This window comes from Aptenodytes patagonicus, chromosome 6, assembly GCF_965638725.1.
Source record: "Aptenodytes patagonicus chromosome 6, bAptPat1.pri.cur, whole genome shotgun sequence".
Classification (NCBI taxonomy): Eukaryota; Metazoa; Chordata; class Aves; order Sphenisciformes; family Spheniscidae; genus Aptenodytes; species Aptenodytes patagonicus.
In genome coordinates this window covers 32,663,838-32,681,065 of record NC_134954.1, presented here as the reverse complement: position 1 = coordinate 32,681,065, position 17,228 = coordinate 32,663,838, and the positions used below count along the sequence as shown (strand labels likewise).

The following is a 17,228-nucleotide window of genomic DNA, read 5'->3' as shown; positions in this document are numbered from 1 at the left end:
TATTGCAAGTCTACCAACAGACTGTGATTTTGTCTTTTTTAATGCATGCCCAATGCGATCATCTCGAAGCAGCTTTGTTTCAGCTTCATTGTAATATTGGGATGCCCAGACAGATGATTTTGGCTACACAGCAATTGCAAAATCTGTGCACTGATGAATGGTGCTCTGCAATGTTCACCTGACGTTCTCCAAGTGATTTACAAAAAGCAAGATAATAAATATAGTGCTTGCTTTCTTCAAAGCAATTTTTGAATCACATCTATTGATCTTCAAAACAACCTCTGCAGGATGCAATACTGTCCTCATTTTCGGGAGAAGAAATGGATAGGACACTGTAATGCTTTACACAGGGACGTAGTTAAGAGAATCTGGACTGGAGATGGGAACAGCTTTTTTCTTTCCAAAGGTAATTCCAGTGAAAAATGCCTCAGTAAATGTGAATATCTTCACTTGCAATTATTTTCTGGTGTTGTCATGTCTGAAATCCCTTGCTTTTAATTTTTTTCTCAAATCCATATTACTTGCTCCTTCTCCCTTTCAAACTGAATATATACACAGTAGGTATTTTCCCCATATTTCCTGACAGCATTTTATGTTTTCTGCTACAAAACTGACAAAAGATCCTGATGTGGATGAACGGCAACAGTGGCAACTTTAAAAAGTATTACTGGAAAGCCAGAAGTTTGAACTGTACTACCTTTCCACTGTCTGTGACACGGGTATTGATCCTCACCTTGGTGATGGATGTCCACATCCTTGTTGATGTATTTCTCAAAATCATGAAAAAGAGGTTCAAGGATGGAGGCCAGTTGGTTATGGAGGTGGAGACCATATACATTACCACACAAGAAACTCTGAAAGAGTGTCGCCTAAAGTTGGTATTGATGTTGTATGAGGAAGAAAGACTTTAAAAGCGTCATGCCTACCTTGTTGATGTGCAGTTGCTGTTGCTGGAATTGCTGTTTGTGTTTCTCCAAGAACTGCTGGTGCTGCTGCTGGATCACTAACTGCTGGAGGGCCTGGGCGTTCTGGGGAAGGGGAGCAGACTGCGTGCGCCCCAGCGGGCGATGCTGCCGGAGTTTGTGTATTGAAGGGGAGACCCGTTCTCCACCAACCAGAGACTGTGCATGGAGGGGCAGTCCTGAAAGATACCAGTCTGAAGATAATATGGAGGAAAAAACAGCAGAGAAGAAAAAAAGGAAGAAGAAAGGAAGGGAGAAAACGGCTGTTGAGTAACGCTGATGGTGACAATGATATATAACCTTAAAACCAGCCACCTCGCCATTTACAGCTGAAGCATCCTTAAAAGAGAACAGAAAACAATTAATTACCATTGGATGGAGTAATACTTTGCTTTCTTTTGAATTGTTTGTTTACTCAGAGACCCTAGGGAAAGGTTTAATTTCTTAAAATCAGTGATACCTTACAGACCCTTCCATCGCTCGGTGGGTGACATGAATTACGATCACAGTTGTAGTTTGGAGAAGTTAGTCTTACAGTTTGCGTTGGTATAGGAAGTAATCCCAGGTTCATTTCTAGGAAAGTACCAACCCAAGCTGCCACCCTGCAGCATCCAGCAATTATACCTTACGGGGGCTCACTGGATATGCTGAAGGATGATGGATGCTGATGAAGCTGCTTCTCACTCTAGACCACCTAGGGAAGCATGTCTGCCCTTGGCTGTGCTATACCCCACCACACAGAAATGACTAGGGATGAAAACTTCCACGGGATAAACCCCTGACCAGGTTTGTGTTGGAAAAAGGCACTCCCTTGAAGTATTTCAGGAATATGGGAGCCATCAGGCTTCATTATTTCTGTAAAAAGAAGGTAAGTTAGAGGCCAAGACGACAAATAGCTGGAATTGTTTCCATCACTGTCCTGTGTATACATGCTAGTAACTTAATGAAAACACAAGGTTATTTTGGGATAACTTGTGTTACTCACATGCCCTTGGCAATTTGGGTGTCTCTGATGACTACCATGTGAAATACTTATTTGAGCTCCGGTAAGGGCATGTCTTTAGGAAGTGTCTTGTCTTTTTAGCTGTTCTTGGGGTAAACCAGTTCTTGCTCTGCTCTTCGAAAACATACCTTCACATACTTCTTAGAAAGCTGGGACACAAAGACATGCCCAACACAAAGCCCAACCCAAGGGTGGAGTTGCTGAGGATAAGCCTTTACTTTTGCTCATTACACCTTGGGATAGAAAGGCATCACTAGTGTGAAGTGCTGTTTCCCTAATGTGGACAAGGCTGCACACACTTTTAGGAAAAAAGTACGCTTTTGCTTTACCTCATTGTATAAAACAAACTAAAGACTCCACAAGTGGTCAGTAACATTCAGAAATACTGCCCAGTTCAAGGGTCAGAGAAGTTGTATCTTCTCTTTCTTCAGTCTTTGGTTGGGAAGAGAGAGAAGCTGCCCAAAAGTCTGCAGCCAGCTGAATACAGTGGATAAGAAACACCTTGACATTTCTGTCCCAGGACATTACCTCCTTTTCCCACTGATTCACAGAACTGCCCTACGTGGAAGAAACTGACTCATTTAAAAGCCTCTCTTCTTGGGGAAAGATTTACCGAGTTTCTCCCACCCTTTGCTTTTCTGAAAAGAATCATGTAAAAGGGTATCTTATTTTATAAATGAGTGTCTCTATAAACATGTGTGTATACAGACACACAGATATGTCTCTCTGTGTGCGTATGAATATATGAGTAATTCGGAAAGATGTGGTCCATTTCCCTTATAGCACAGTTCCTCTTACCAAAAGTTCAAAACTAGACAGCAGAGGAAGGCATCCTATACAGTTTGCATAGGACACCTTGGAAGACTACCCTCCTCCAAGCGAATGACCAAGGTCCCCCTGTGAAAGCTTTCCAGGGAGACACCTTGTTCCTACTCCAGACATACATGTCAACGTGAAGGATATTATCCAGAGTGATCTGTCACAAGAGGAACGGCAGACCTAAGGAATTCTGCTCTTGTTTCCCAAAACCCCCACGTCTACTTTCCAGCACAGAAAGAGCATGCCATCGTGCTGGATCATTTTGCAGCTGTCAGGAGACTATCTTCAGAGCTGAAGGCTATCAGCAGAATACTAATAAACTCCATTTTGCTTCCAAGGAAGTTCGAAGTACTAACTGTAGTTTGGCAGCCAGTCCACTTAGGGCTTTTGAGACCCTGTGTTAGCTCGCTCTCTTTCAGTTGCTGCATCTGGAACGTGTGTTTCTTCCTGTCGCTCTGTTGTATAGTGAATATTTCTCCTAAGTGTTGGTTTATAACATGTTGTACTCACTCTGAAAACACCGCACGTAGCAGGTGGACTAGAAGGAATACACTTGGAAGCAAACACAATACACTGTAAAGTGAGGAAAGCTTTGAGAGAGGTCAAATAGGAAACAGAACAGCGCTTCTTCCTACATGTGCTTCAAAGCAAACACCAGCACGAACAGAAAAGGTTTCAGTGATAGGATAAGAGGGGAAATCTTCCCCAATGGCTCTTCATCAACAGACCTTGGGCAAAGGGCAACTGGTGAAGAGCCATGTCATGACTCTGGGTAACCTCGTCATGCCACAGCAACCATGGCAGAAGGAGGCAACAGAAAATTATGTAAAGGTTCAAAGAATCTGCACACACCGCTCTCACAGCTCTGAGTGCTGGCTAAATACCACACTTCTGCGCTTCAGCTTCCCCATATGTACATGCTTGTAAGCTTATCACAACCCCACGTATATTCCTGGGATGTGAATGTAAAACCAGACACAAGCCAATCCAGAGCCATGCCGGAATGCTTCAGTGATCAACATCTCTCAAGAGTTTCCATTAAAAATGGAATGAAAGAAATAAAAATGAACATGTCTATAACTTACACAGAACATCCTTTGTCCCAACATTACACACTGTACAACAGAAATGCATCCTACTGGGTATTATTGCTTTGAATCAACCCTATTTATAGAAATATGCCTTCCCACAGGTACTTAATTCTGAAAATATGACACAGGGAATGATTCAAAGCAATTAGCATACTGAAAATGTAACATATACAAACAAATACAATCTGTTTGAATGCAGTTGATTTTGCCATGTTTTTGCCATTTATAATAATGATGAAAAGCAAGTATTTTAATCTGAGATTTTGTAAATGTGTGCCTTTCATATACAGAATAGAAACCATCCGTGATAAACAGGAAGGGTAATCATAAGACACAATGTTTTTGTCTCCACTTTAATCTAAAGTGGTTAGAACTCTAACTATATAGTTTTAAATTGTGACCTACAAATTTATGCTTTACTTATGGAAGTAAATACTATTTATTTTCATTTTGCCAAAATGACAAGGCAGCTTCCCCCTACCTCTAGATGAGGTGGGCAACCTCTGATTTTGCAAATGCCACCACTATCTAACGTATCAACAAACGCATCCTAAAGGTTGTATGTTATACCTACAGAATGTACAAATGATGCAGTATCTCTTTTGTACAAGAGAACAGACTTTACAAAAAACCAACAGATGTCACTTGCTCTCTTTCCCCAGCCGGGACTGAGTTTTGCACATCATCTACGTAGCGCTCACCTGTGACTAAGGGAGTTTGTGCAGTTGGCTGTTCCAGTAAGACCATGTGTTGCAGAAGAGGGTTATGTGCAGTTCCTCCATCTCTTTCCAACGTTGTAGTGCTCAAGTAGGGAGTGAGGTGAGTGCCAGGAAATAAAGAGATCCGCTGCTGTAAGGTTGGGATAGTAAGTCTCTCCGCATCCTGCTGTGCTGATCCTCCCTGCAAATGCACAATTGATGGCATAGCGGGTTAAGGGATAAATTGGTGCAAGCAACATTTCAAAGGCTGCATCCCCCCACCACTTACGCTGGAAGGGCCAGTCGCAGGCAGTCCTAACGTGATGTTGGGCAAAGAAGGAGATGTGTAGAGTGGAAGCTGTGTTACCGAGCCTTCACGATTCACAAGTCTGTGAGCCAGGCTGGTCTGGAAACAAAATGAAGAACATTGTCCTGGTGAGAGAGCATCCACAGATTGGATCAAGGACACAGTACACTTGCTGTGAGGACACATCAGAAACATAGAGCTGACATTGGAAACACTGAACAGGGGAGCTAAGCTGAGCTTCAGATCCAGCCTAAATAGGCACAGACTAGGTGCATGCCCTGAACACTGCTGCCGTGGCCACACAGGGGCGACGAGACCAGGATAACCAACACAGGGATGATCTCGCTCTACAACTGCCACCAACATCGCTGCCCTACAGAGAAACCTTTTACAGTTTATTTGATCTTTCTTGGAGACTAAAGATCACCCCTGCACCCTCACCGGTAACTCTGCTTCTGCTCAGTCTTCACGTAGCGCCACTACAAAAAGCTTTTGCAAGGAAGATTTAACAGCTTGCTTGTCCTTCTCAAGTATTTGCCCTTTTAAAGCTAAACCAGATTACCTTAAAAAAAAAAAAAAAGGCATTACAATGGCTGTTGTTCTCTTTAGCAAATCACAGACAATTTATGCTATTTACTAGTGTGCTTTAGCTTAAATCAGACTTCAAAATTTCATCAAAAAGCCTTACGGTTGCATTTATGTAGCTATTTCCTGATTTTCTGGGTGAAATGCGAGATTTACTGAATTATCTTATGGCCATTTAAAGCAGGAACGCTTAAGTAAAAATACCTTTAATTTCAAAACAAGATTGATTTGAAATACGTGCTAGAAAACCCATTATAAAAATTACATTATTATAAACTGCCCGATTTTCCTGTTAGGAAACAAGTGTTCTGATCACCCTGAATTCTCTGCAGGTGATTTTCCAACTTAAATAAAATAGAGTTCAGATTTCAAAAAGACTTTCTATAGAATTTCTACTGTTTAATTCAGGTGCTATTGTGAAAAAAGGGATTATGATTAACTTAATATTATACTATGGAACAATCTATACTGATGTAACAGATCTGAAGAATGGCTTTATACATTTTAGACCTAAATTCATAGTCCTCTAAGTCGATGAGACTTTGCAGGTTATTTTCCTGGTTGCAGGACTGGGGCAGCTCTGGATAATAAAAACCTATTTTTCTCCCTCAAAGACTCTAAGGTGAAACTTAAAAAACCCTGCAGCAACCTATCAGGGGAAAACAAAAAGCACGTAAGAACTAATACTGAAAACCAAACATTTTCTACAAAACAATCTTCAAAAGCAATCCTGCCTCCTTGATTAATCAAAATTTAACCGGACCAGCTGACAGCTTTAACAGGACACTCCACCTCTGCACCTGAGGTTGGTGCTGCCCATGCAAGAAGGACAGAAGGAGTAAAGCAGTGTTTGTCACCATTATCAGACACCGAGCTGCCTTTTCAAATGGACTCTTTGATGTGCCACTAACTTGCCAGTCACTCTCTCAGTGTCCAACTTTGTTTAAATTCCTGACATTCAGCAAAGTCACCTAGTTTTCACACGACCTTGTGCAAAATTTCATCTACAAAGTGAATTTTTTCTTATTTCCTTTTGCCTTCTTGTGCTTTCATTAATGTCATTCAAGTTTATTGAAAATATATTACAGATCAGTTCTCCCGTAAAAAGAGTAAATCTGTTTTTAAGATGTCAGTTCACAATTTGCTGCCCCAAAGGAGAAAGTTTGTAGAGAGCATTTTGCTGTTGAGTGGTACCTGGTAAGGGCATGTGATTGTGCATACCCACACACCACTTCTTCCAAGTAATTATGAAAACTACTGGCAATTTAATTTAAATTATATAATGTTAGCATGCTACATAGAGAATAAGATAGTTATTGTCAGCAGAGTAATGAAATATTTTACTGATATCATAAACGAAACTACATCCATTTTCTCTTTGAACACTCAATACTCTGTAGTTGTGCCTCAAACTATCTCCTGGGGATTTGTTTTAAAAACAGTGAAGAGAAAAACGCAGCAGCTTGACGCTATCAGCGTATGATATTTAGCAGCATTATCATCACTTTAAATATACAGATCCCATCTATGGGTTGTACACAAACATTTTTTGAATTGCACAGAAGAGAACAATTTCAGCATGCACAATTTTCATCTGCAGTCAAGTACTTTTTATAGTCTTGTATCAACTGCAATGGCAATGAATATCATGCACCTTTCAGAGATGGAAAAACCTTAGATTTAAAAAATAGTATTTAAAAATAGATATTGTCTATTTTAAAAGGAGGCAGAGAGCTGTAGTCTTTCCACACTGAAGGCAAGCACTGAAACTTAAGTAATGAACCCAGATACCATCTTCCAACATATCTGAAATGGTTCAAGATACCCAGCAAACTAAGAAGCAGAGAGACATATTTTTCATTTAAAATAAAACATGAAGGTAAGCATGAAACACAAAGTTGGTAACATTATTTTTTTAGAAACATTTAAATATTTCTAAACATCTAAAAGTGACAAACATGAAAAGCCTGGTCATTTAGCATTAAAGAAATCTCCAACACTTGGGCTACCAGGTAATACTACTTCTGCTGAAGAAGAAGATTTTAAAGAAACCAAAACCCTACCTCGCCCAGTTGTTTTTTCCCAAATGAACTTATATAGGCAAATGAATCAGCTAGTATCACACAACATGAAATGCTGGAATAAAGTGCAGAGTTATTTCTCCCCAAAAACAAATGCAAAGGACTAGGACATTTAGCTAAGCCATTCAAGTATGCCTGAAATGCTGGGAAGAGAACAGTTTGTGCAACAGGTTATCAATGTTCTGCTTGCCATCACACAGTGATTTATGTTTCATTCTGTTCTGTGATGGCAATGATCCAATATACTTAACACAGTCCTGGGCAGTTTTAAAATTGGAACTGCATAATCATTTGTATATTTTTCCTATTTTCCAAAAATTATAAAAAGGGGAAAAAACCCTAGACATTGTTTTCAGGGAAATGAAAGCTAGATTTTCTTCCTCCTTTTCGCCTAGGTTGTTTGGAGATGGTGCATCAAATACTGCTCTGTATTATGTTAAAATTCGAGATGAACACGCTTCTTTCCTTGCATGCAGTGGCATCACTGTGAATTACCCACTGCGGTACAGTTGCAAAAGAGGCAATGACAACTCCCAGGGAAAGGCTTTGGCAGTACAGGGATTTTTTTCCAAATAGTCTGCCCTGCTCATGCCTCAGCCTAACTTACGAAATTGCTGCATTACAAGCAGTTGATGAAAAGAGTTTTTCTTACAGTCTGTGTCCATTTTACTAGGTATTGGTGGTCTAGTCACAGATGATTAGCCCAAATTGTTTACTTTAAAAATAAAATGGTTAAGGAGAATACTACAGCTTCACATTCACCTGCATGAGCTAACACTGACTTGCGGGAAGCTGCCTGCTCTGTTTATATCACAAGAAATTGTCAAATCCTCTAGTTTTTCCACCAGCAGTAATTGGGGATTTGCAGTTTGCTAAGTATAGACAAGACTGACAGCTCCTGGATCAGCAAAACCGGTAACTAAGCGCTAGTCTTCCTGGGGCTAACAGAAACGTACCTAAGATGTGCCCTCAGCTCAGCAGGTCTTCAGTTCTGCAAACCTGATAAATAACCCTGTATGTAACATACCTTTTCCCAGGTCTGCTCCAAGCTACTACATGGTCAGCGTGCATCTCAAAAGCCACGTCTCTTTAGAGCAGCTTCAGCTGTCGGTGTCAAGTGAATACTCCCCCTTACACTGTCTTAATCTTTACAATAATTGTCTAAATCTTGCAAGGTCTACAGTAGACTAGAGTGGATGTAGATGTCTGTTGGATAATTTGGCATGGGAGAGGGTGGAGTAGAAGGCATACTCCCCATATTAAATGCTGTTACACTACATTAGAAATAAAAATAAAATGAAAATCTGTACACAACTAGAAAGCTTACATTTATACCTTAAGAAGCCCTTTTCATTCTAAATGACAATTTGGGAAGAACAAGCCCAAGCCTGTTTTTACAGTCCTGATGTTAAGACAGACACTATATCCATGGGGAGAACAGCTAATGGTAAGCTGGATAAAAAGAAATGCACCAGTAACATTACACAACCACACTGGTTTTCTCCATGAAAGGTTTATAGTGGGAGCCAGTTAACATGGTCCACACCCCAATATCTGCCCTTAGAAAAAGGTGGGCTTCAGTAACCCTGAACACAGGAGCTGCTGTGTTGAATTAAACCCCAGTTTACCCAGTCCAACACCCTGCCCTTGACATCCATAGCAGATGCCTCAAGTGATGGTGAAAGCTTATGGGATTATAAACTAGCACATGGCATCAGGCACCAAGCTTTCAAATCCCTAAGTGGGGAGGAAAAGGTTAAATCCATTCCCTTTAATGCAGTTCTGGATTGGTCATATTTAGACTAACCTACTGCACACAACAAATTCACCCTATGTACAATATATGAGAACAGATTCCCCAATTTTTAGAATACTTGCATTTGACCAGGAAATGCTCTTCATGCTTTACCTTGCTAAATCACTTTATTTTTACTCTCTCCTCACAAGAAAACCACTACAAGTTACCACAAGCAGCTTGTGAGCTGGCTCAAACTAGATTTAATAAACAGATCCTGTCAGCCCAGATTGAGAGGTAATTCCCAAAGTCAGCTCCAAGTCACGATCTGGGTTTGTTTTTTTTTTTTAGTGTGGTGTGCACTGGTTTGTATGCCTAAATTCGTAAAACTCTGCAAAAACTGATTAGAAACCCAAGTGTCAAAAATCAGGGTGAGGAAGGACTCTGTACCTCTGCTTGAATACTCGTGACTGATCCTGCAATTCCATTCTCGGTGCTTATGTTATTGGAGCTGTTGTTTGGAGAGCTGGGACCAGATCCAGGAGCACTGTTGCATGCAGAGTCTAAAAACACATCCAAAACCAACTTTTAGCGTTACAAACAATCTCTGCGATGGTATTTAGACAGATAACAAACCCTCAAGTTTTGTTTCGGAGGAAAGCAATCCTCCTCCTCCCCATTTCCCCCCCCTAAATCTTCCCAGGGCTCTTAAAATACTGACAAACATTTTCAAATGGTCTGTCCAAGTACCTACTTACCATATTTATGTATTCTCCTCATGGGGATTTCTCTTATAGTATATTAATAACTTTAAATATGATTGGAAGATAATAAAAGACATAGAAGGCTTGAAGAGGCCAAACTGGATGATGTCAGATTGTCCTGCTTCATTTTTCTAGAAGTGCTTCTCTCACCCTCTTTAGCCTATAACCCTAACGACAACCTCTCACCACATATTGCATCAGACTTCACGCTGGAACAACCAGGGAACCACCTCAGAATTGACATTTTCCCGTGCAGGCTTCTGGTGCATCTGGATTTACTGGAAATACGCCGCCAGCACTGAGCCCTCACGCTGATTGTGCATGAGAGCTGGCCTCTGCTTTTATAAAGAAGCACCGAGATTTTCCAGTGCAGGTGAGCGGGCACGTGTGATATCCCTGTCCCCGTCACCTGGGAAGTGTTGACACCACGCTGGGTCCTCGGAGAAACATGACCTGCCTTGGGCTGCCCTTCACGCAGCACAGCAGCTCCCATGGCACTGAGCTGCCTAAAGCCGCCTGGGGACTGACTCACAAAGATGGTATTTTGCCAGGGTGGCAAATTAAATTGTTTTAAGAGATTTAAAAGCTGCCTGAGTGACATGGGACTGGACGGACAACTGGCCATGGTCATGGCTGAGCACATTTTACAAAAATCAGGCAAAACTTGACAGGGTCCAACACAGTAAATCTGTTTCAAATCATTCCCTTTTTTTTTTTTGGTAAGCGTTCTCCGCTCAGGGAGTAAAACACTTTCTCATTGTAAAGACCCAAGGCAGAGTTAATCCCCCCAAATAATTCTGTTATCACCTGAATGCTCAGAAAATCCTCTCAGCATTGTATATTTTATCAACACAGTCCCTGTGAACTCACTAACAAGAACCACAGAGATGACCAGCCTGAAATCAAAGCCTCGCCATTAACGATACAGAAATAATAACAAACAGTAACAGCACATGAAATTGCTACAGCCAGAAAACTTCCCTCAGAAGGTGTCTCACCTGGTGTACGGCACAGCCTCCAGTGTTTCTCCTTTTATTTTGGAAGATAAATAACTTTAAAACTTTTTTTCTGAACTTTCCTCCTCCCCAAGCACAGGATTTGCCCAATGCCAGAAGAGCCTCCCAGCAGCTGCAATGGTTCAGGCTGCAGCAGTCTCATAATTGCTCTAGGACGCCCCAGTAGAAATAAAAGCCAATTGTTACAATTTGGGAGATTTAAAAAAATTCTTTCTTTTGTGGCATCATTCTGAACGTACTATTTTGCTGTTTTGATCCTTGCAAGTACCTCCAGCAAAGTCACAAAAGAGATTTTTTTTTTTTACAAAAAGAAGCCTTATTGCTTTTTGTTGGCCATGCATTTGGGGAAGCATCTCGCTATAAAGAAAACTCAGCACTGAGTAACACCCAACTGAGCACCTAAAATTGATCTTCTCCATGGAAAGCAACTTCAGAACGCCTCAGTGTTTTGAAAAAATATTATGATTGCATGGAAAATACATGCTTTTTCTGGGACCATGTCATTAGCTACAACATATTAGATCTTGTGTATATTACCTAGACAGAAAAAGTAGCTGGCACATTCAACTGTGACTCTATGAAGATGTATTCTTCAAGAATTAAATGTAACTTCTATTCCCTGAAGTGGGACTTCTTTTAAAACTTATTTTCCATTCAAAAGTCCCCTCTTACTGTAACAATTCAGATATTTTTCTAGCCAGGCTCGAGGCTAGCTTCTTGAACCAGGTCCATGCTCAGTGAGAAGCTGGAGCTTCCACTGCCATTTCTGAAGGCATTACTGGGACCAAATGGTCAGCCATTAGGGCTTGATTTATCCTAAAAGCTGTGTGACATATAGCAATATATGAGGAGTGAAGTAAATTCCATTTTCAGATCTGATAAAAATTATGCTTAGCTGTTAAAATCATCTATTCCCTCTGCAAACAGAGAGGCTCTGACAGAGTGGTGCACAGCTGCCCCAGGGTCTGCCAAAACCACCCGGCTCTCTAAAGAGAGCTCACTTTGAGTTTCTTTGAATGATGACAGTGTGCCTTAAAGTGAGACAAAAGTCTGGAAAAGCTGTCACATAGTGGTACTTACACAGAGGCATCCCTAGATGGTGCTAAGAATTAACTTTATGGTAATCTATATCATCTACTTTACTCTGATCCCTCCTTACAAACTTTGCTCCCAGAAGAATATTATTTTTGAACAAGAAACTGTCAAATAAGTAGTCAGAAATATCAGCTATATATATAAAAAAAAGCCTTACATGTTTTAAAACTTCAGCATAATTACTTAACAAGGAACTATGGCAGTCTGCCCAAAGCCTAAACCAAACAGGGGTTGTAAAGCATTTACTGATGGAGGACGACAGCCGTGAATTATGGCCTCCCCGTGGATATTAATAGGATAACCTTTGAGAAATTTTATTTCTCAACAACCTGTTGCTGAAGATCATAGAAATGCTTGGGGAAAAAAAATAGCACTCTGGTGGCATATCTACATCTGTCTATGCATGTCTTAAAACAAACTACAAAAAAAGCTCACCGAGTTGTTAACGCTGTCTCAATAGATGGGTACCCAATGGACCAACACTGCTGATGCCCACCTGCATCACTCACTGCTGAACTCTGCCAACTTCATCCAGGTTTCACCAACATTGAGAGGCACACAAGAGATCCAGACTGCACAATTAACTGGATGCAGGAATTGATTTTGGAAAGGGACATCTCATTGAGTATGTGGCTGCCGGCACAGATTTGTTGCTTACCCAACATACCTGTGACATCCAGCGGGCGCTTCTTAAGAGCAGTAACCACTGGACCATCTTTTCTGCGCAAGAGGGGGCTGCTCCGTCTTTCAGCAACTTTTTGCTTTAGTCTGGATCGTAACTTCAGGTTGGGTTCAGATGCTGAACAGAAGAAGGAAAAGCAAACAGTGTTTTGGTTAATATTATTTCAGTAGTTTACTCAACGCAAAGGCTGGGTTTCAGTTCAGCATTTGCAGAAGCCTAAACGAAATTAGTCATTTGATAGCATATATTTGGAACAAAGACTTTTTAATATAATGAACAGGTCCCAGCCTATGTTATATCTGAATTCACTGACAATGAAAGTCAATAGCATTTTAATTAAAAAATAATAACCATCTTGCAATGTCTTCTCTCAAGTGAAGACACAGACTTACAATCTGCTGCGAACTCATTTGGACTAGTGCAGAGAGCACCACTCACATCCCCCAGTTTCCTACCTCTGCCCAACTTGCTTCCAAACCAGTAGTAAACCTAACTCATGGGATCTAAAAAAAAAAAAAAACACCCCACAATACAGGAATTGGTGAGACAACTGAGATGCTGCTGTTTGGTCAGCATGGAGCATCACCATGGGGCTGAGACACCATCTGTGACGTGTTGCTGAAATGGGCAGCTCCACACCCTTGGAGTCATCCGACCCCAGGGTGAGCTGGCTTAGGGAGGTACGCCAGGGGAGGGGGAAAGAAAATATCAAAATCAAACCCCACAACCAAAACAGGTGAATGTTTTCCTGCTGGTTCACCTCCCTGAAGCAACTCACCTTGGAGTCAGATGAGCTTGTGTCACCTGGAGCCAGTGTCAACTCAAGAAAAAGGGCATGAGAGCATGGCCAAGGTCAAAGCCAATGCCAGGGAGGAGAAGATTTGTTTATTTGGGGAGCAACTTGCTTACACCATCACAGCTGCAAAGTTAAACCATATCTAAAACCACATCAAATACTTTGAAAATTCAGGGCTGCCAAGGGTAGGTGCACATGTATTTCCTGAGACCACAGTCTGACTTGCTTTGTGTACATCATACCTTTGAGAGATTTTCTTAAAAACTTCTGCTGTACCCAAATCCTGAGATTTAATTTCTCCAAAAGTCAAAGCAGAGCTCCTGGGAACCCCTAATACCTCTGGGTTCATGACAGCTGGCAACACTGAACATGTCTGCACGGCACAGCTTATCAAGTTTTTATAAAGGTAATGAAGCCTTAAGTCAAGATTCCTCCTGCAAGATGATTTTCTCTGTAAACTTTCTGATCTCTTGAGTATATATGAAATATCTGCTTTGGTGCTTGAGGGCTCCTGACAGTTATGAGATTTGTGAACTGGCCCAATCTTTTCCCTTCCTCAACCTCTTAACAACTCCGCGGCTTAATCCCTTCAAACCGGCAAATCCTGTGCTCTCAACCATTAACTACCAATACACTCAGCTCCCTACATTCCAGGGCAATAATCTACATTTCTTTAGAAGAATTAAAATAGGGTTTACAAACTGATTTGAATTAACTAAGTCTGGCTACAGATATATTTCCCTACAGTTGGCTTTGACCACTGGGTCACATAAAAGATCAAGTCTGACAATGTTAATTGCAGGGCTCAAAAATCAGAAGGCTGATGAATTCAAGATCAAATGCTTGAAGTCAAGCCATCAAAACAGTTCTTTGATGAAACTTTTGGGAGGGAAAAAAAAGAAAAAAAAAAAAAAAAAAAAGAGTTTTTCATGTCTGTTTTGGACAGAAAAATGCCAGGAAGAGATAAAGGGAGCACTAAAAAAAAGTGTCAGACTCCTCAAGATGATGCTTAAAATGCAGTATGAAGTGCATTAGCAAACAGGGGAATCATCTTATAGGGCATTTGCATATAAAATGGCAGGGAACTGAATGCAAATCTGTCATTTGCTCAGAGGGCAATATTAGAAGAGTGGACTAGTTAAAATACAAACGTATGCTCTAACTAGCTACTTTATAAAGTTCTCTTCAAAACAGAAATTGATTTACTATTTTAAAAGTAGTCTTTGGGTACATGAACATTTGGTACCTCATCCCACATCCTTTAATTCACAGCTTTAATTTGTAACAAATATCGAGTATTAGTAACTGTCTAGATGCTCCGGTCAAGACTTTAAAGAATAAATGGGAACATGTCACAGCTAGATGCCGATACATCCATTTTGGGTACATTTGCACTGCCACCAGCAAATGAAATACAAGCCTATGCCACAACTGTTGAAAGGATCTGTCTTCTGACAAAGGAAAACATTACAATAAAAACTGTACTTCAGCGCAAATTTTATTCATATGCAACTTATACCCTGCATAGTGTTCATCTGAAGTACATTTTCTGTTGGGAACAGACAAGTAATTGTGCAGCTTTCGAATACAGAGAATGAATCGGTTAGAAACACCTTAAAAATAGGCAGGGAAACAAAAGATCTGGGGTCACAGAGTACCCAACACGACCAGATACGTCCCATACGTAAAGCCACAATAAAAACATCCTTCCATGTAACAGGAAGGGAAAGAACACAGAAAATTACAGCCTTAAAAGAGAAAACACCTCGAGAATAAGTTACGGCGAAAGCAGCATATTGTAATTTGTCAGACAAAACTATTTTCAGGCAAAACTTTTCCGTATATTTCTCCTTCACTTCCTCAGCTGGAGGATCGAGTTCCGAAACACCAAAAAGTCTATTTAAAGAACTGCATTTATTTAGTTTTGTCTGCTTTTGTCCTATTTATCCCCCAGATATAATCCCAAATCTAACATGTCATCAAGACCTCAGAGAGCATAATCCCCACATGCATTTAACTGGGTGCTATATAGACCAAAGTAGGTGAATTAAAATTCAGCACAGGCAGCGCAGAACAGTCTCAAATTCAAAAAATTTACATATAGCATATTTTATAATAAAAGATGTAGCTGTCAACAGAGGCATTTCCAAAACCCAAACCAGTAATTTAAGCTTATTCAGATGGTTTTAAAACTACTATATAATAAAAAATATTTTTAAACTGAAGAGAGCTGTCCTTCAAAAGTATGAAATAGGAATTTAAGCAACACGTACTATGAATACCAGACAGTCAACACAGGTTCAATATTCTCTCGGGAACACCAGTTCCACTGAAAATCTCCTGCTATTCACCTGTCAGGCAACATGCCCAAACAAAGCCTTGTTCCCCATCACTGCTAACTAGCGTAAACTTAAGAGAACTGGAGACTAAATTACAAAACTTACTGGTCTTCTACATCTTAAGGTGAAGTCTCTTAAATAAATGCCGTAAAGTTATCAAAAAATCAGTTTGATTCTTGTTTAGCAAACAAATGAAGCTCATGCCCAAGTCTGAGTCATCTTCCACAAAGCCAGTGGGATTTCTTAAGCAGTGACATACTTAATTTGGCCTATAATAAGGATTTATACAAAGAATATTTTGTTTTTCTCTAAGTGAGTAAATTAATAACCAGAACATAAGCCAAAAGCTTCCCTAGTTTTCACAGGCTCAAACCCAAGTTACCCCTCTTATACGTCATTTATTGCAGCAGGACCCGTGTAATCCAATTCTTCAACATGTATGTCATTCTCATTGTTTTCTTCCTAGAATTGCATCCACTAAGCTGCTGAACTAATCTGACATTAAGTCTATGTAAGTCAAAAAACACAAAGTTCTCGGCAGAGTTTGCCCTGTTACTGGGTTACATTACCCATCCATGTTTATGGAAAAAAAGCAAACAATGCACTATGAAAACCCTGATCCCAGTCCTTGCACATCTTAATTTCGGCAGCTGGGGACTGAGAAAGGCTGTTATTCCTTTATTATTATTTTTAAGCTCCATACTAAGCCTCACCAGCCAGGCAAAGGCCAACACAATTACCTTGCCTCTCTTCTAACGTCCAGATCACCCCATGGGTAAACATAGGAGAGGGAGAGAGAGAGCTGTCTGAAACTAGCCTTTTGCACAACCCAAAATTTTAATAAAGATAAATTATCTTTTGCTTAAGCAGGAGAGACCACATGTTCTGCAATTGAGCATTCGCTCCGCACTCTGTGGCTTCTTTGCTCCCTGGCTGGCTCTACCCCAGACCTTCATTACTGTTCTTCTGTGTGCACGGTGTGGTCTCTCCTCTCCAAAAATAGTGTATCATGACCTATCTAGTCAAGAGGACCTGGTAAAGCCAGACATGGCAAAGTTCACCTATGGTCAAACAAAATTATTGAAAATTGTTTCACTGTTATCCCTCTGAAGCCCAAGTGAGCCAATGTTCTTGATTTTCAGGACTTGTAGGCATCAACATAGAGGGGGACAAGAAGAATAGGGTCCCACAAATGTACCCAGGGGAGACAGGTATCCACAGGGCAAAAGTGGCAGCAGAAAATTCCCAAGCTAGA

General features: G+C 40.6%; 1 protein-coding gene across 9 annotated transcripts in view; it reads right to left on the bottom strand.

Moving 5' to 3' along the window:
* HDAC4 (histone deacetylase 4) overlaps positions 1 to 17,228 on the bottom strand; it is a 264,132-nt gene that overhangs the window by 69,351 nt on the left and 177,553 nt on the right. For 7 of the 9 annotated variants that reach the window (XM_076341997.1, XM_076342000.1, XM_076342002.1 and 4 more), the window contains 5 exons: positions 12,824 to 12,955; positions 9,732 to 9,844; positions 4,863 to 4,979; positions 4,577 to 4,775; positions 927 to 1,156 (listed from right to left, as the gene is read on the bottom strand). In XM_076341997.1, the coding sequence (XP_076198112.1) occupies positions 927 to 1,156; positions 4,577 to 4,775; positions 4,863 to 4,979; positions 9,732 to 9,844; positions 12,824 to 12,955 (791 nt within the window). The remainder of the gene's footprint in view (positions 1 to 926; positions 1,157 to 4,576; positions 4,776 to 4,862; positions 4,980 to 9,731; positions 9,845 to 12,823; positions 12,956 to 17,228) is intronic. The other 2 variants (XM_076342001.1, XM_076342006.1) reach the window with 1 other exon arrangement.